At 37.1% G+C, this 19,377-nt stretch overlaps 2 protein-coding genes across 4 annotated transcripts in view; both read right to left on the bottom strand.

Annotated features, from left to right (window-relative positions):
- Positions 1–1,650: 1,650 nt before the first annotated feature.
- On the bottom strand, positions 1,651–11,691 carry rab18a (RAB18A, member RAS oncogene family). Its single transcript, XM_036572323.1, has 7 exons — positions 11,513–11,691; positions 9,598–9,653; positions 6,668–6,729; positions 6,098–6,170; positions 5,365–5,483; positions 4,523–4,589; positions 1,651–3,680 (listed from the first exon to the last, which is right to left on the bottom strand). The coding sequence occupies exons 1-7, from the start codon at positions 11,578–11,580 to the stop codon at positions 3,523–3,525; spliced, it is 603 nt and encodes a 200-aa protein (XP_036428216.1). The 5' UTR covers positions 11,581–11,691; the 3' UTR covers positions 1,651–3,522.
- Positions 11,692–12,510: 819 nt separating this feature from the next.
- Positions 12,511–19,377, bottom strand: part of afap1 (actin filament associated protein 1) — an 86,023-nt gene continuing 79,156 nt past the window's right edge. For all 3 annotated transcript variants that reach the window (XM_036572325.1, XM_036572324.1, XM_036572326.1), the window contains 4 exons: positions 18,853–19,017; positions 18,239–18,429; positions 17,042–17,206; positions 12,511–15,183 (listed from right to left, as the gene is read on the bottom strand). In XM_036572325.1, the coding sequence (XP_036428218.1) occupies positions 15,157–15,183; positions 17,042–17,206; positions 18,239–18,429; positions 18,853–19,017 (548 nt within the window). In that variant the 3' untranslated portion in view covers positions 12,511–15,156. The remainder of the gene's footprint in view (positions 15,184–17,041; positions 17,207–18,238; positions 18,430–18,852; positions 19,018–19,377) is intronic.

The following is a 19,377-nucleotide window of genomic DNA, read 5'->3' on the forward strand; positions in this document are numbered from 1 at the left end:
AAAAACATTGTGTTCACAGAGCCTGATATTAATTTTTTAAAGGGAAATTCCATCAACTTTTCAACATTTCTGTATAATTTAGCATGTAAACAAAGTCATTTAGAGTAGTTTGATGTGAAGTGGTGCATTTTAGAGAAAACTACAGACTCAGAAATTACTTTACAAGCAACGAGATTTCTTTATGATGGTGGTGATAGAAAATAGGGGTCATGATGTCTACAACAAAATATAGCCATTTTATTTACTATGTAAAATGATCAGTGAACCTGCACATCTTCCTACTTGTCATGCATGCTGATAATGGTAAAAGAATGGTAAACCTGAAAAATAAGTTATCTTTGGAGGCTATTTTGCTTCATAGTTCCCTTCATGTACTTCTTCACCTTGAAAGGACATAAAAATGTGTTTTAGAACAAAATGTTCTAAAAACTATTGTGACAGAACGTCTCAGGCCTCAGGCAGAGTAGGGAGGTTTGGTGGCATTAAACACTTCGGACGTCTGGTTCCTATCACTGTCTGGTTCCTCCACTGTGAACAATTCTAACTTGGCAAGTTTCTCTAGAACGGCGCATTTCATATCAAACTACTCCGGATGACTTTGTTCACATCTTAACAATTTAATGATTCAAAAACTGGTGGAATTCTCCTTTAGTTGTGGCAGTCCTGATTCTTTTTTGTTATAGCTTATAACAAACTAGAAAAACTAAATATCGTGATCATGAAAAAGTCTTAAGGTACTGTGATGTTAATTTTTTGCCATATCGCTCAGTCCTGAAAGAGAGGGAGCTGCAGACTTAGGTCTTTTTTGTCTTACATAGGACGCAAAGAAAGACTGGAAATGGGAGACAATCTAAGATTAGGGCCAACGATATCATAGCATGGTAAGACAAGAACATGGTTTTAAAACAATTATATTATGATATAATTAGCATAATAACAGAAGCAATGGTCTAGTTCAGTATAATGCACATGGTTCGTACTCATTCTGCTCTTTAGCGCAGAAATCTAGTGCATCATTAGAGGTACTGATGCTTAAGACATTTCTTTGATGATGAGGATGAAAAAATGAATAAAAAATGTGAAGACTATGTCTTAAAACCTCAAACTCTGAAGGCCTGTATGTGTTTCCACACTTCAGCTCCTCACTTTCAAAACGACAATTTATAAATTACATACTGGTTACAGAACAATAAACCTCAGGATTCTAAGTGTGATATGAAGGGGTTAAGGGGTTGATCCAGGGCTTATAAACCTAAAAGAGTCAAAACCCAACTAATTATTAAATTAAGTGAAACTCAGTCAAGAGCTCACCCACAATGTGGCTGCCCCATCAACAGGGCATTTTTTTCTGCTCCTTTCATGCAAAGCAACGGAATTATCACCATGGTTACTCTACCTGCAAATCTGTCCGATGCAATGATTTAGATCTGCCACATCTCACAGGTATGGAAAGCACACGAGGAGAGCGTTTGAGCACACGTTTGAGCAAACATCTCCCTCAGCTTACTGCAGAATTCACAGAGCACTGTAACGGAAAACGGAGAAATCACAGAGGCTTGGAGATACATTCCTGAGCTGGTCATATTTAACAAGAATGCTTTAGCTGAGGGGAAAAAATTAGAGAGAGTGAGAGACAGAGGGAGAAAGAGCTACATTCATGAAGATTTATTGACATTTAATTAAAAGCATTATTTTACAATATTACTCTGTCAGTTCAAACAAATATTTCAATATTACAAGTTATTTAAAAAAGAACTCAGTATCAGCAAATATTTATAGAGCCACTGGGATGTGCAATAACAGTATGTTATATTGTTTGCATACATTCTCATGAATTATAGATTCAATGGAATAAGCCAACATCCTGAATATCAATGGTGATGTCCATCCACACACAAACATAAAACAAGAGAAAAGTCATTATTTAAAAACATAACATGACATGATTTAAACAACCAAAGAGAAGAGTTCCACACCAACAGGACAAAGGGGTCACAGGACAAAAACCTTTATAATGTCCTCCAGCTCTCACTGGCTTACATTAGAGAAGTGCTACAGCCTGTCACCTGCTAGAGAGAAATGGCTCTCATTAGGAAAAGGGCATGAAAGACAGAAGACTCCGCATGCCACTGAAAAGGAAATAAGCAAAAATGCACATCTAAACACTGAGATTAAGCACTTCAAATACACACGAGTGTTTCTCACAAATCTACACACATACAGCGTCCTCGGATAGACCACAGTTGAGGCTGACACTGGATTCTGTCTTCCATTTCCACAACCGTGACTACAAAACTGGTACACTTGGAACAATATCCCAGTACATAGTAAAAATAAGACCATCTGAAAACACCAATTCTGCCAAACTCTGACCAAAAACAGCATCAACCTCAAGGAAAAACTGGTCACAAATTCAGTATTCAAGAAGGCCTGGATGAATACTTAAGGTAGAGATAAACTGGCAGTCATATTTTCCTTCTACTATCTTTTTTTTCTTATAAAACATACACAGTATAAATCAGTTGTGTCAGTCTGCTTGATTTACAAACCCTTCAACTTCATGTTTTTAAGAAGCCAGGCCAAGTTGATAAAACCAGTAAAGTGGATGTCCAACATGATAGTGACACCACTATTCTGAAACCAAAGCTGTGCAAGATAGAAAAAAAATGCAAAAGTAAGTATATATACTCTACAGCGACCAAACTTCAGTTTATTCACTGTAGAAGATGTGTTAACATGTCATTTGACCAGGGGTGTTCAAACTTGCAAATGTCTGTACTCAAGTAACATTTTAATAAAATACAATAATTTATTTTAGACCAAAAGGATCCCAAAAAGAGAAAAGCACAGCCTAAAAAGAATCAGTTCCTATGCTGATGTACTAAGAAGTTTCAATGCACTTCTATAAGTTACTTTTGCACTTCTACTTAAGTTTTTGAATAGGTACTTTTACTTGTTACGAGTCATTATTTCTCCAAACTGACTATACTTTCACTTGAGAATAGATTTAGCCTACTCTACACCCTACACCACTTGGTCTTCAAGCAGTGTGTGAGACTGATATCTACTGATGAGTGTTTTGCACTCAATAAATGAGAAACACAAACTAAGAGGGCAAACACTCTGAAAAACACACACTGTAGTGCATATAATGGTCCTAGGTACATCAACTAACATTTTTTCCACCGTTATAGAGAGTGGCCTTGTCTGTGAAAGGATTCACAGTTTTATGGTTTCATTTTGTCACGCAAAAAATTAGCCACCCACACTTCACTGTTTACCACCAGTTACCATAACAACAGAAGGCACATGTAGACTCTGTCAGTGCTGTTATGCATGTGTGCTGACAAGGACTGCCCTGAGCCAATCACAGACAGAGCAAACTATAAAACAATTCAAGTGGTCAAAATGCATAGTATGTGTACACAGGTGAATACTCATACCTGTTTTGTGCATCTGCCTGTGAGCCTGTCTGACCTGCTATGATTATGTTTGTCTATGTGTGTCAGTGAGTTAGAGCAGTTAGCAGTAACAGCCCCCTGATGTAGGCTGTGTAGCCTGTTCAGACAGGTACACTCCAGTCTTTCTTTCACTCTCCCACAGCCCTGGAGTCTGCAAAATCTTCTCCACCAGCTCTTCGAAGGCACACTCAACACCGTCCCGCGTCTTAGCACTGGCCTCTGTGAGATAAAATAGATTAGAAGGGGTCTCTGGTAAAATCGGTTAAATTCTGATTTGAAAGAATGCAATTTTCAAATAGGAAAAAAGTGTGATTTTTATTATGTCCTACATTATTCAGTGTTGCCTTAGCATATTTAAGTCTTAACCTTATGATACGGAGCTTGTGAACTGTCAGTCTGGCACACAACATCTAGAACTATAATCTATAATCTAATAACCTATAATCACATTTAAAACACAGTCACAATATTGATCAAAAATCACAACATGATGTTTTCTCCAAATCATTCAACCTTAGCACCTAGATATTTTTTGGACATGTAATGTACCAGATATTTAAAGAAAACAGAGTACAAAACTACATAAAAACATGAAATAGTAAGAACTAAAAAATGGAAAAAGTAAACTGAAAAGAAAGAACTGAAGCCATGCTATTCTTCTTCATACTAAATCTCCAAATTGTGTGCCAGATCCTTTTCTTATGTTTTTTTGTGGTTAATTCTTATGATCCATTTCTTATATATCAGTTCACTAATGCGGTCATTACATTTAAAACCCCCACCTGCAGTTCAGAGCACTGGCAAACTAAAAATAGGTTCAGACCATTCATGAGTTAATTCAGGAAAATAAATGAGTATTTACTGTGCAAAAATAAATGATGAACATTCTTCCAGAAAACAATGTCATAAAAATTGTTCATGATACGACTGAATCATAAAAATTCCTCTTAGTTTAGGACATACTTTCCCCTTGATAATAAAAGCACATGAGAAACATTCCCAACTGCACTCATTCTCAGTAATCAACACTGATTAGAATGAAGGAGATTCTCTTAATTTACCTATAAAAAGCATGGAATGTTTTCTAGCAAACTTCAGGCCTTCATTTCGGTCCACCTCACGGTCCTCCTGCAGTACAGTGAAACAGGAGAAAGAAAAGTACAGTGAGAGCGATGGAGAGATAATGTATCACAATAACACTGCTACAGAAGCACAAACATGAGATTTTTCCATAGCCACTGTCCCAATTCACTGAAAAAAAAGCACAAAACACAGACACTAAAGAGAGTGTGCCAGCAAGCACGAGAATAAACATGAAAGCTGCTCAATTCTGTGCAAAAATCACAACAAAGAAAGATCAGCAAGCCAGTTTCTGTCAGAAACAAATCAAGTTTATTTTTGCTTTCATTTGATCTTGTACATGAGACAATCTGTTCAGAGCTACAATCGCTCAGCAAGACTCAAAACAAACAGCACTGGCCAAGGGATGAGTCTTAAAATAGCTGTGAAAACAGACTTGTGAGAGCCACTGACTAAGATATGTGTGTGACTAAGGGCTCTGTTATATGTGTATGTGGAAGCTAAGATTTATAGTGCAAGTGTCCATTGTTTTCCAGGCAAAACCCTGTATCCGAACGAGTATTCCAGAAATGAAAAAAATTACAAAAGAATAACTAGCATGTCTATGATACTTCAATTCTGATAAAAGTTTGAGAAAGGGACAAGCTGAAAGACAACAACTGTAAATCTGAATAAAGGTTAAAAGGTTAAAACATTCAAAATGATCCAAAACGCATGCTTTGATTTTATAACATTATATGATAATGCAGTAGTTGAATGTGGTAAATGTGTGTGACACGCTTGAAACCCCAGTTCATCATATGTCATGCACACTAAAGTGTACCTTATCAATTTTATTTCCCACAAGCATCTTGACAAGCTCATTTCGCGTGCAGTACGTCTCCAATTCGTTCAACCAGGTGCTCAGTTTGGTAAACGTCTCTCGTCTTGTGACATCATACACTGTGATGAACATGCACAGAGAAGGGAAACAAATATTAAACCACATCTTCTGACCAGTCAGACACATGAGGAACATGACAGGCATACTCTTTTATGCACTAAAACTGAAAGTATGACTAACCTATCCTTGCTCCACCCACAAATATGATCTTTCGTAGCAACTGTTGTTAGGTTGAACAAGTATTACAGAAAAGTCAGCAAAAGTCCTATTCAACCTAATGAAAAACTGTAAGCTGTAGCTAATCGAAAACATGCAGACTGGAAAAGACAGTGACATCTGCCACTATGCTAACGTTAACTCACATACATTTAACAACACTGTCAGAAAGAAGGGTACGGCACACATACGTTTTCGATCTCCAAGGTATAAACAATGTAAAAGTCCCCTCAAAAATGGTCTTAAGATGCAACTTGTCTAACCTGTCTAACCTACCAACAGTTGGCGGGAAAGACCACATTTCTGGGCAATGCATGGGTAAGTCAAATGTTGCATATTTAAAAACTATTTACTGTATTTATTATTACATCATATGAACTTTAGGATGAGCTGAAAGTACTGCAGAGCGCTATCAAGGTTTCATAAGGAATGTTTTCATGTTACTATATTAACTCACCCAGTATAACACCTTGGGCTCCTCTGTAGTAACTGGGTGTTAAGGTCCGAAAACGCTCCTGACCCGCTGTGTCCTTAATAAAGTGGGAGGAAAAAAGAAAGGATAACATTCAGACACATACACAAAATTATTAATTCTCACATGATAGAACCCAGACAAAGTAAATGTCATGGAACAGCCAAATTACTGAATATTAAAATAAATTGAGCCTACAATATGGAGGCTTCTATTTCCGCATTAATACCTCACATTCCGATCCAAAAAATGCAGACTTCCATATACAGAATTTATTTGATCTGTTAATAACTGTGTGGGAATACTGCCCTCTGCTGGTGGACAGAGGGGTGTGAATGAGTCTCCACAGGTGTTACAGCCTCCATTAGTCCTTGGCTATTTCATTATCCCTGATCCACAGCCTAAGCCTTTGCAGCTGTGTACACATGATATGTAATGAAATGCATGGCATACAGATCTAAATCTTAACCGAAGCTATTCTGCAGAAAATAGTGCCAGTCTGGTCAGATTCATGAACGTGAAAGAAGTGGGGGGCTTATGTGTTTAACTGCTTACCCAAATTGCTAACTTTGTCTGGTTCCCATCCACAGCAATGGTCTTCACTTTGAAATCTACACCTGCAGTTAGCAAAGACATTCATGTAATATATATGTATGTTATTAAAAAACTGAAACCAAAACCAAAAAATATTTTTGTGAACTGATACAAAAATTGGATAAAATCTAAACAAAACACAAGCAATTATGTATATATATGTATATATCTCACTGGTTAGAAGTCTGGACATCATACTACAACTACAAAATCTAAACCTGAAAGTGATATATTTAATGTTTTTTAATGGTCTTAAAATAAAAAAAGGACAAAAAAAATTAAAACTGAAACTAAACATCCTTCATGAAATCTAACACTTGAAATTAATTTAAAAACATAAATGGTAAATAAATATAGATTTTAAATATTTAAAGCTATCATTACTCTGATGTACTTAAAAGGCATTCATTTTTCAGTTAATGTGTAGTAAACCTTGACTCATTCTGGCTGCTACAGGGCTCTGAGGTATTGAGAGCAACCTCAGAAACCAGCACGACCAACAGAAGAAATGCATGCAAATGAATGATTCAGGTTATAATCCAAAGTGATGGAAAAGATGGAAACTATTTTTGATATTGGGCCTGCGGTATGATTATGGCTAATCCATGCATACACAGCGAGACATCCTCAGCAGGTATGTGGAGCTAGATATCTGCCAGGCAATAAGCCCAGCACACGTAAAGAACTCAAAAAATTTACTGCTAAACGGGGAATTGTGGCTTTATCTTGCACAGATAAAACAAATATTACAGACATGACTCAACTGCCTGTGGCAGCGCTCAACACAGTCATCACTGCTCCACAAAAAAGACAGAAAATGTGATTTACATCCTTAACCAAAAAATAAAGAAAAGAAAAGGGGGAATAACAGGGACATGGCTGCAGTGAGGGAATAAATCTCCTCCTTTTCCTTTCACCACCCTGAGAAAGCGAGGCCGAAGGGGTACAGTAGCCCTGAATTTCAGCTCCACACTGACAGATTTATCAGAGGAAGGTACTGGAGAATATCTGGGCTCATTTGGAAGCACTGATGGAGATTTGGACTTTTTTTGGTTTGAAATGAAGGGCTGCGCTGGTAATACAGAAATATATAAACAACTCACACATGCACATAAACACGTGTATATTAGCAAAACACCAAAAAGCAGCCATCATGAGCAAAAAAGACTTAATGTGATATGGCTGATATCACTTCGCTAAGAAAATAAAATTCTAATTCACCTTTACTATAAACAGCCTGGGATGCCTGTTTATGTTTAAAACCAAATGCACCGCCTTCTTAAATAGCATGGCTATGGTATGTCTTTCTTGCACTGAATGCTCTGTGCTGCATGGGTCTCTAATAAAGTCTTCATTGTTCACTTTGATGAACACAAGACAGTTTCATAGGTCTCAGTATGACTGTGATTCCAGTTCACTTTATACAGATAATCTCTTGGAGCTTCCTTGAGACAAAGTGATAGTAAATTATGTATGAAGTAAAGACTGCAGAGGAACAGGCAAGGATGAAGGGGTTGGGCGATACATCAAAAATATAACATTATGCTACTTCACAATACATAATATGCAGCACATTATTTAGATGAGGTTTGCAAATGAGTCAGAATGGACAAAATACACCAGCAAAAAAGTATTTTTCAACTAAATTATTTAAGAAACAAGGGGATAAAAATAACTAATAAAAGCATACGAATAACTTATAATCAGCTACTTATTAACATACACTTGTGATCTAATCTGCATAACTGGTCTAAATCTAGGGTTAGGACCTTTATAACACACACAGCTGATTAATGTTCTAGAGGTGCTGATGATACTCAGAAAGGTATACACCAATGTAAATTATCATGATGAAGATAATATCGGGGTAGACAAATACATAAAGATTTATTTTAAATAACTATATGTTTGGGATTCTTAACTTTTACGCATAATTTGAGCTCAGCAGCTGCCCTTTATGTCGTGAAAATTTCATGATGAATGGACCAATAGAAATGCCTCAAAATTGCCTGGAATAAAATCTCTTTAAATGAACTTTAATTATTACATATCTGTACCTTTACATTACCAGTAAATATTAGAGCTACTACTTTGGAAATGTGTTTGTCCTTGAACAGCGATGGTATATACACTGTATTTACAACTAATAATCATGCTTAAATACCTAAAACCAATCAGCTGTTGCTTTGTAAAAAGCAAATATTTATTAAAATCTTTACATTAATAAGAACACTGCTGTTGTGGTGACCATGGTAGTTCCCCCTGTCGAGCTGATCCGCCTGCATCATCCAGAGTAGGTTGTATCTTTAGATACTGTTTAGCCACTGCAGTGATAGCCTCTCGGTGTAGTGTCAGCTTATTTAACACTTTATTTTATTTGAGACTTTATTTCATCGAGCGATACAGGCTACTTTAGCAAGTGAAATAGCATCTATATCGCCAAATGGACCAGCTCAGCAGGGGGACCACCAAACTGTCAATTACAGATAACAAAGTGCAACAAAATCTGATTTGTCTGAGCAGTTCCATGTCCGACCAAATGCGTTTTCTAAATAGGAAAAAACAATGCCAAAAAATCTCCAAAGCAAGCTGTCATTCAGGCCACAGGCTCTTCGTTTTAAACATGACGTGAAACATTATGGCCAGGAGCACTGGGCAATATACAATGTCCACCCCTGCATAACATCATATTGCCCACTCCTGTTTAGTAGGGAGTCTTCTAAAATTCAGAGCACCATTTAAAGACAGACACTCAATTATAATAACTTAATTACCTTTAGCAATATTTTGTTTAAAAAATTGGTTAAAAAAAAAAACTATGTAGCAAGGCAAATATTCAATATGGGAAAACTGAGTGTTTGTGTGTGTGTTGTCAGTATAAATCAAATTACCAATTGTTGCTCCAAGTTCTGGATCAAACATGTCATCTGTAAACCTCAACAGAAGACTGAGAAAGAGGGCATGGGGTGAGAGGTGGGGCAAGACAGAGAGAGCAAGAAAGACAGAGCTTTAGATGGCACATATAATACCAACTTATCTAGTTAGTCTGGTTACTATATTTGATGTCATTTTATTCAATAATAACTGTTAAAGAGTCGACTGAAATGCTACAAGCTAAACAGCAGAGGGTATTTTAAAATGTTTTTCTTTCAACATTTTGGAGAGAGAAAGAAGTTATAAAACTGTAAACAACATACTGCAATTATCTATTAACAGTACTACTTGTTTAGTTGTCTGCCTGAGATTTGATCACCACTTTTCAAATACAAGGCAGTCTGCATATTAGTTTTATTATAACTTTACTGTCAATGTTGTAGCCTACAGCTTTTTTAAGCAGCTCTGTTTATCATTCTGGACACATCTAATATTGCATCAGTGCAAAGGTGTAGACTTACTGTTAAAATTATCTGTACATAGTCATCTGTGGCAGTGTTTACCATCTCTGTCCTGCTCTGACAGGCCTGATTCAGCTCCAGAAGAATTTGATCATAAGTAACAATGTGACTCACTCAGACTCACTAATTGCACATACGGAAATGTGTACAACTGTACATATCATAGTTTTATTTCATAACTTACTGTACAAACTGTACATTGGAAACAGTGCAATACTCGTGTATAATAATGTGCATATTGTGTATGTGTATATATTTAGTCTAATGTATATATATATATATATATATATATATATATATATATATATATATATATATATATATATATAGTATTTAAGTACTACATGGGGGCTACGCACCTACGATTTAAACTAACCTTCGCACCTGAGTAATGTGATATGTGACAATAAATATGATTTGATTTAATTTGACACATTGACTACAGGACTAGAGGTGGCAACACTGTTGTACAGCAAAGCACAAAACACCATAATTTCTTTTTCACACTCTACATTCTTGTTCAATATAGAAACGGTCTGCTGATTCATATGCCACGTTACATGACAAAATTAGAGCTCAGAAATAAGCTCAGTGAAACTGGTCTGGATAACAGTCCAAGTATATTACAAAACTAATTCACTGCACAGATATACACAGATACAGATAGGTAGTTAACCTGAAACTGTAGATTTAGTTTGCATCTACTGTAATCCAAACTATTCTCGCTAATTCCTTGGTCATTTTAAATTTTGATTATTATTATTATTGTTGTTGTTGTTGTAGTTGTTATTTTAAGCTGCATTGTATGACTCCCTAACATTTTTATAGACTTGTGTGTGCTCTCAGGTTATATGCGTGGCTATAAATCATTAAATTGTTTCTCATTGTTTTTAACTGACAGTGTTGCACGTGTTTTGTGTAGCTGTTACTCTTTGTGACACAAATCAAGATAAAAAACATTTTTAGAGCCCTGAGGGGTCACGGCAAATGCAGTTAAAACTCTCATAACTACAAGTAAACAAATAACCATCACGAAGCACCAAAAGTTAAGTTTTGACTCGAAAAGCAACAAAGCAACACATGAGCTCTGCTACAGACGAGCTAACTGAGCTAACCTCGCTAACCTCGCTAATTAAAACATACATCTTAGCGGTCAACACGTCTCGAGCGTGACTGTTCGCATTTTTCATTTTTCTAGAATTGGTTAGTTTGACAGAGAGACAGTGGCAAAACAGTCGATATTTTAGGATTCACGAAACTAATCGTGGAAATGTCTTAGCGGGTTTTAATTACATAGCACTGGCCTCAATTTGCAGCTTTTACTGACTGAACACTCAGAACGAGCCAAAGTCAGTTTCGGTCCCAAACTGTTCACCTGGGGCAACTTCAAACACTGCCAGAAGTTTCTTACCTGGACTTCCCAACTCCACTTTCTCCAATAATTAATATTTTCAGAGTAGTCAGTACTTCCTCGTCCATCCTTAACAAGGTAAAGACACTTTACTGGCTTTAACTGTTAAGAGAAAACAACACCGGCTACTTCAACAAGTCTGTTTGTTGACGTTTCTCACTTCTTCATGAGTTTGAAACTCAGTTCAGTGGTAAACAACATTAAACCCGTGCAGTGCTGCCACCTAGAGCATATAAACGTCATAGCAAATGTCAGAGATACATCCTGCATGAAATGAACAGTTAATCTGTCAGTAGCATAGAGTGCAGCAGTACGCCGTGTTCAAGCTACACTAGCTGATAGTTAAAAAGATTTGTAGACAATTGTTTTCTCCATATGGCGAAAAACATGTGTATTTAAGAGAAACATTTATCAGTTTATAATGTATTTATCAAATAAAATAAAACATTTACATTCTAGTGCATTGAAGTCCTTTCCCAAAATGTATTCTGACAAAATTGGCCAATTATTATATTCACCTTAAATAGAGTTCAAAATAAATTTCTTATAAATCTTTGTCTAAAATACAACCAAAATACAAAATACTTAGTATTGGAACATAGTTGATTTCACATAAACAAGAAGTGTAACACATCATCCAAGTATATTAATCTTTAATCTGTTTTAAAACTTAAGTTATACTAAAATTAAAATGGAATTTCAGCCTAAAGCTAATGTTTATTTTTTATTAGCTATATATATTTTTATTTATATTTATATAAACGTTTCTCATTATGATATCCAGTATGCATGAAAATTCAGTTCATTTTGGCACCACTAGAGGTCCCTGTAGTGTTAGTGATGAATATATGCATATATATGTATATGATTTGCCTAATGTCAGTGATGTGTAGTAGAGCAATAATGTGCAGTTCAGTTGTAGCCAGTCCTGGCTAGTAATTAGGATTTTGCTGCCTGCCATGTGAATGTCAGTGTAAAGATGAATGCAAAATCACATCTAGCTTAAAAGCAGTTTTTATTTCTGTGTACAGCCTTTTGTCGCCAAGTCAGCAACAGTCTCTCAGAAAAAAAGTACAATTGAGTAGAAAAATCCTTAAGGTGCAAAACAAAACAAGTTGCTTTTCATTAGTTTTTAACTCCCACCCCCAGCCCCACGCCCACCCCCACCCTGCTTCCCTCTCCGCCCGTTTCCTTTAAAGCAATACATATAACTGTTCACATTTTATGACATCATGCCTGTTAGTTTGTGTGAGGGAGAGATGTTTTAGGGCTGTCAGCAGAAACGCCTCTCCACAACTCTTCATACTGTTCTGCCGGCCTGAATGGTTAAAAGGTTTAGCCAGGGGTGGGAAAAGTACAGAGAAATTATACTTGAGTAAAATTACTTTGTTTGTTCAGAACATTACTCAATTAAAAGCGGAAGTATGGATATACTATATAAATTATACTATATACTATACTTTAGTGAAAATCTAAAAGTATCCATATTTAAATAAATAAACCTAAATAGTAAAAGTTTTAAAAAACACATGATACTTTGTGGTGTAGTTACTAATGGGAGGAAACAGTCCTCACATAAAGGCTAGTTAGCATAGTTGTGGGCAGTTTTATTTTATATTGATATGAATATGACTGGATGTTTTAACAAAAAAAAAAAACATTAAGATGTGCAGAAACTCACAAGAAAAGAGAAATATCTCATGGCCTTTGAGATTTGTTATCAGTACTTTGATGGTCTAAATGAAAATGTAAGAAGTAAAAAGTACATTTACAAAGTACAAGTATATAATTTCAATAACTCTTGAGAAAACTACAAAACTTCCAGAATAATACTTAAGTACAGTAATAAAGTACAGTTCCTCAAGTATTTTCCACCCCTGGTTTTAGCATCTCTGATTCAACAGGCTGGCCAGTCAAGGAAGGGTGGAAGAGGTATTGCAGAATGGCCAAAGATATGTTTAGCTGACTTCAAGCTTGAACTAGACATTACTCAAATTCCCACAAGGTCTTTCTCTATGAGACAAACCCAGCGAAACCGGGTCTTCATCCAACACTGACTCTTCTCCTCACACAAGCGGACAGGACTAGCTCTGGACTGCAGACTCTTGGGACTGAAATCAATGGACATGAAAAAGGAAGGAAGATATTTACACTTGCACTCAGGACTAAAATGTCTGCTTGTACATAGGTTTAAAATATGTAGCCTCAAATCAAAATGCTAAGCTTCACTGCATGAGAAACCAGCCATCTATGGAAAGTTATAAATGTGCCTCAAATATGAGCATGCTGGCAGTAGTCTCTACGAATCTGTCAGTCCTTATTTCTATATTAAGCACCAAGTCTTGCTCCTTAATCTTGCTGGATTAAGAGTGAAGAGCAAGAAAAAAGCATGACTCAAAAGCACCAACATCAGGGAAACAGATATACAGTATGCTCTGCTTATGACCACACAGCAAAACGGACCAGGCTGCTAACATGTTACTGCTAAATGCCAATGATTCCATAGTGTATTTCCAGGTGAAATGTAGCTAGGATAATAGAGCAAGTGTTCATTTAACAATGTCTGCATGTGAGCACATAGCACGGTTCATAAAATTCTAAATGCAGAACCACTGTAGGATTCTTCAGAGGAAAGCTATCTTACACAGTGAATGAATTTCACATATGGATGACAGTTTTATTTACAGTGCTTCTTTCTCTGTCAGTGTACTGATGGGTTTGAATTGAAGCGTCCCATGATAGAGAAAGAGGGGCTGTTTCAGTGCAGTGGCTGTTAGAGCATGGCTGCAGTGCGTGTTCTGGTGAGCGTTAAGGAAAGTGAAGCGGGGTTTGTGATTTGCACCACGCCCTGGCCTTGGCTGACCTTGTCCCTATGGGTTGCTGTCACCATAGCAACCACTCCAGCCAAAAGTCTGTCCAGACACACAGAGGGAGTAGAGACTGGATGGCGGCTTCGATCCCTACGGGACTGAGCCAGTGCCCATATCCTTGACACCATATTTAGATGACACTCATCCTTGACTTTAACATGAAGTGCTCCTCTACACTACATTTCGTTTCTTTATGACTGAAATCAATAACCAGAAAACTTGGAAACTTGAACTTCCTGTTGAAAGTGTTCCCGGTTAAAACCCAGTTAAAACAAACAAACAAAAAAAACTTGATAAAGGCAGGGCCTCGCATGAGGCCAAATAAAATGCTTTAAAGCTTTAAATATCGACACAAACAAACACAGAAAGAGGCTTGTATTTACTTAAACATTTACAAATAAATATTTAAAGGTACTTTTTCTAACTTCCAATGATGGCTTCTAATAGACTCAATGAAGTAGGAAATGTCATAGATCACATAAGCATAGCTGAGATCAATGGCTGAGCTAAGATTGCAGCTATTGTGCAGTTTGAGAAACTGGTGGATGTTGGGAATGGTTCAGTTTTTTTTCTGTTCAGTCATCAACAATATACTTCATGTCCCACAGTATTGATCGATTGCAAGCTGGTGAACTGTTCTCAGTCTGTCCTCATTATTTCCTGCACCATGTTGTGTCTATGCTTCAGTCAGTTCACTTTCAACAACCCTTTCTATATGCACAAATTTAAATAAATATATACAGGAAACCTGAAATATAAGTGGAAAGTAACTGTTTATGTGCCAGATTTCATCTCCCATTCCTGCAAAAGACAAAAGAAAGCATACATTAGTATACAGACACAGGGGGAGCATAAAGAAGTTCATTAGCATGCTGTAGTATGTGTTTAACTGCTATGTCAAAAGCTTGACTGTTGCAGTGCCAAGCCTATTGTACTACAGCCTACCAGGGTATTCAGACAAAATATATAATATTCCATAAAGGTTTCCTTAACTCCTTAAAATCCCAGGCTTATTACATAATAAGGCTTATTATTCAGTAACTACAGGGACTTCAGTGCAAACTGGCTGAGCTACTCTTAGGTTATAGAAGTGTGTAATAAAACTGTGGGCTGGCTGGTGGGCCCTGGCCATTTAAGGGGTTAACCTCAACACATTCCTTAATGCACAGTTGCCTATTAAGGAATGTGATGTCATTTAAACTCTGATGATCAAACTGAAGATGTTCAAGGATAAAACAAGACACAAGAAACTTCATAGGGAACAAATAAGTGCTGCACATATAGACCCCTGAACTTAATATTTGTGAAAGCATCTTTGGCTTTCAGCTTACAGTTTCAAGTTCTTCTGGATATGCTTTGCACAGAAATGTTTCTCAATCGCCCTTTACAAATTTGCACAAGCTTTCCTAAGTTTGGCCAACCCTTAGGGACATAAAGTTTCAAACACCACATATTCTCAATGGGATTCAGATCAAGGCCTTGATGGGGCTACAAAAACATTCTGTTGTGTCTGAATCTACTCATGTTAATAGCAACGTCTCAGGGACTTATTTCACCTTCACATCGTACCATGCTTTCCCCCAAGATCATTCATCTGCATTTTTGAAAACTCTAGGTGGGATTTGAGTTGGCAGTGGCTTCTTCATGCCACCCACTGAAGCCAGCCTTGACACATTTTTGCTATGTCAGCCAGCAACATCTGTCTTTCAAAGCTGTTGTTGGCCTCACAAGGGCATCTCTTATAGTTTCCTCATGGCCCAGCAGCTTGGTCTTATCTGAACAGTCTAATCTAGAAAAAGGGATATTTCTGCCTTTTCATTTTGGAGTAGATGATGCACACAAGGATGTTCAGAGACTACAGTTCAGTACTCTTACTCTGATCTGTTTTTTTTATTTTTTTCTCTGACTTGCTTTGTTTCTCTGTCTTCATGCTGACTTTTTCAGTCAATTGTTTTATTCCATATAACCTACTATACCATATTCCATATAACTACATCCACACCTACACTTTTTTCGTTTTTAATTTTTTCTCACAATTTCACCATGACAGCTGTCATTTACAGTGTGTTAATTTAGTGATCAATAGATCAAAAGAAATGGTCCAAAATTATTGGAAAAACATCTTGTTCCATTAACATCCACTCAAATTTAGGATTTTTTTTCCTTTCTGGTAAAAAATGAAAATATGAGGTTTTGCAGTAACAGTAACAATATAGTCTGTACTTGTATAGTATATCGGTATTGTGTATTTCTTTCATGCACTCTGTTATACATTAGTACAGTATACTTTACTGTACTGTATATATCGTACCATGTAATACTGAGTTCATTATGGTTTTCCATAAAACTGGTCTCAAAACGTATGCAGTGTTATGCATTGTATACACCTAAAACTAATGGTTCTTCAAGGGTTCTTAAGTAAAGAAAAATGGTTCTATATAGAACCAAGAACACTAAAAGAACCATTTGCATCATTAAAGGCTTCTTTGCATTGTGAAAGGGTTCTTCAGATTGATGGAGAATATGCAAAAGTGTTCTTCTGTTGTTACAAACTTGACATCGTAACAATAGATGAGCCATATTTGGTGCTATATAGAACCCTTTGTATAGTTTTATAAGTGTGTAGGTGTGTCTGCTGCGTATGTGCAACAAATCTCACCTTGGCCTTTCTGAGGACATGTCCCCGTACTGGAGAGGCTTTCTGTGGCCCTTGGCGCCGCAGTAAGGAGGCGCTGTTGACTGGCAGTGAACACGTCTCGGTGTCACTGGTGTCACAACTGGAGATGGGCGAGTTATCCATCATGCGCTTTATCAGCGCTGGAGACTGCACACACAAATTACACATTTCTAACATACTAATAACAAAAACAGACACAATTAAAGTGTCTTCAAAACTGTCCAGTATGGACCAGATGGTTTAAAGGGCACAGTGGAGGCATCAACAAGCTCAAGACAAAAAAGAAATGAAAATTCAATGATGAAGATATAGCAGTGTTAATGAATGAAGTTCTTCCAAATATCTACAGGGATGTAATTCTACTCCAGCTTAAAAACTGTGAAGCAATAACAGGCTGCACATGTATATTGCAGCATATTTTGTGCTGTGTCTTCTCACACATGTACATCTGACCCTGAGAGCTGAATGGTGTCATTCTGTTAGTAAATATTCTTTCATCTCATGTAACAGGATTGTGCCTCCATTTAGCCACTGTGTCTACTGCCATTGTTAGGAAGTCTTAAAGGCAGAGAAAATTATATGCAAAGCTGGGCAGCACTTGTTGGTCAAACATCAATAAATCAAGCTGAATATCAGCCACACTTCCTATTTCTGCATGTAATTTTTGTTGGACCCTCCCACAATCCTCCCTGAACTTACCATAGAGATAATTTAGTTAAAACAGTAAGTTACTAAAGTATTCTCAACCAAAGAGTCCGTGCAGCATTGGCTTTTCAGGCCCACGTGTGGAAACACGCTGGTTATTATTCAGTCAAACCGGCTTATATTACCAACTACAAATGTAATGAAAATGAAATGACTTTTAGTTCTGGTTTATGGCTCTGGAGATGGGTCGAAAACAACAACCTGGCATGATATATTCAAAAACTCAGCAGGCATATCTGACTAAAATATGTCCACACATGTTGGGGCACGTCTTCAGATGGGTTTGACTGGCTCAGTCCCTGATTTTGCAGTCTAGTCCTGCTGTTGCATATTGGATACTACACTGTATACTGTTGATATATGAGGACTAGCATGCAGTATACAGTATATCCTGGTGCAGTATGCACTATACAGTACACAGTATGCTGTTTCAAACACAACCTATCATTATGGTACAAAAGATGGCTTGCAGACCTGTGGACTGGAGCTGCTGGTCTTGGGTTCGATGGTCAGGCCGAGAGTGACCCCACCATTCAAGGCCTTCTTCAGGCTCTCCTTCACCTCCGTCAGCTCCAGCTCCAAGCTCACCCGCTCATCTTCCTTCATCTTACATTCATCCTCCACTTTCTTCAGCCGCTCTGTCAGAGAGGCCTGGGAGCGCTTACCTGGAGTGAAGGAGATTGGAGAATTTGTCTTGCCTTTGTACAGTATATTTAGGCCTGTTTCCAAACACTTACAGTAAAATAACATTTAACATTTAACATTTAACTTAACATTTAAAATTTTAGCCATTCTATGAAAATCTGTTATCAATTTCACATATGAATTTTTAATACTCACATTCCTATATTACTATTTAAAAATATTTTCATGAATATTTTCAGATTGGATTTTTTTTTTTGCTTACGTAAATTTGATATGGAATTAAGACATGTTTGCCAGGCTTCTTAGACTCTTAGACATGGATTATGCCTAGTCTAGGACTTAATTCTAACGTCAATGGTGATTCACCATTGAAAAGCTTTTTTTATCCAGGATTAAGCTTAATCAGAGTCTAGGAAAGCAGCCCATTGTGCTATTGTTCTCACCGGTGCTGTTCTCGATGGCAGTGCGCAGGTCTCTCCTGTCCTTCTTCAGGTGAGTCAGACGGTTACGAATCTCTTGCTTTCTTTTCAGCAGCTCTTCCTCTTTTGACTGGAGTTTCTTAGCATCTGCCTCTACTCTGTTCTTTCCATACTTGTACTGATCCGCACCTGCCAAAGTTCATCATTAAACCACATCATCAATGTATCCCTTTCAATGTTACTAAATTTAGAAAGGCTTTCTGTTTCATCTGAGTGAGCTTATAGTAAACATTGACAGCATTTTTTTCATGTTCAGCACTAAAAGACAGACAGAGTATTTACGACATTCAAATATTTGAGTGGCCGGTAGAGCAGACCATTAAATGGTTTGAGAGGAAGTGGAGATGCTCTGAGTGAGCGCCTGTCTCCGGTGGTGAATTTGGGGTGACTGAGTTTACTAAGCAGTATTAGGGCCTGTCCACACAAACCCCGGACTGCAATTTCCACATTCCGGCATTTTCCACATATTTGTGCGGCTTCTTTTTCCTA

The sequence above is a fragment of the Colossoma macropomum genome, unplaced genomic scaffold (genome assembly GCF_904425465.1).
Source record: "Colossoma macropomum unplaced genomic scaffold, Colossoma_macropomum, whole genome shotgun sequence".
Classification (NCBI taxonomy): Eukaryota; Metazoa; Chordata; class Actinopteri; order Characiformes; family Serrasalmidae; genus Colossoma; species Colossoma macropomum.

What these genes read in the sequence shown, in the direction of transcription:
- rab18a (XM_036572323.1), bottom strand. Translation starts at nt 11,580, where the DNA reads ATGGACGAGGAAGTACTGACTACTCTGAAAATATTAATTATTGGAGAA. An exon ending in AGACAAAGTTAGCAATTTGG is followed by an intron (nt 6,171 to 6,667) that starts GTAAGCAGTTAA and finishes CACTTTATTAAG; the next exon opens with GACACAGCGGGTCAGGAGCG. An exon ending in AGCCCAAGGTGTTATACTGG is followed by an intron (nt 5,484 to 6,097) that starts GTGAGTTAATAT and finishes TGTTCATCACAG; the next exon opens with TGTATGATGTCACAAGACGA.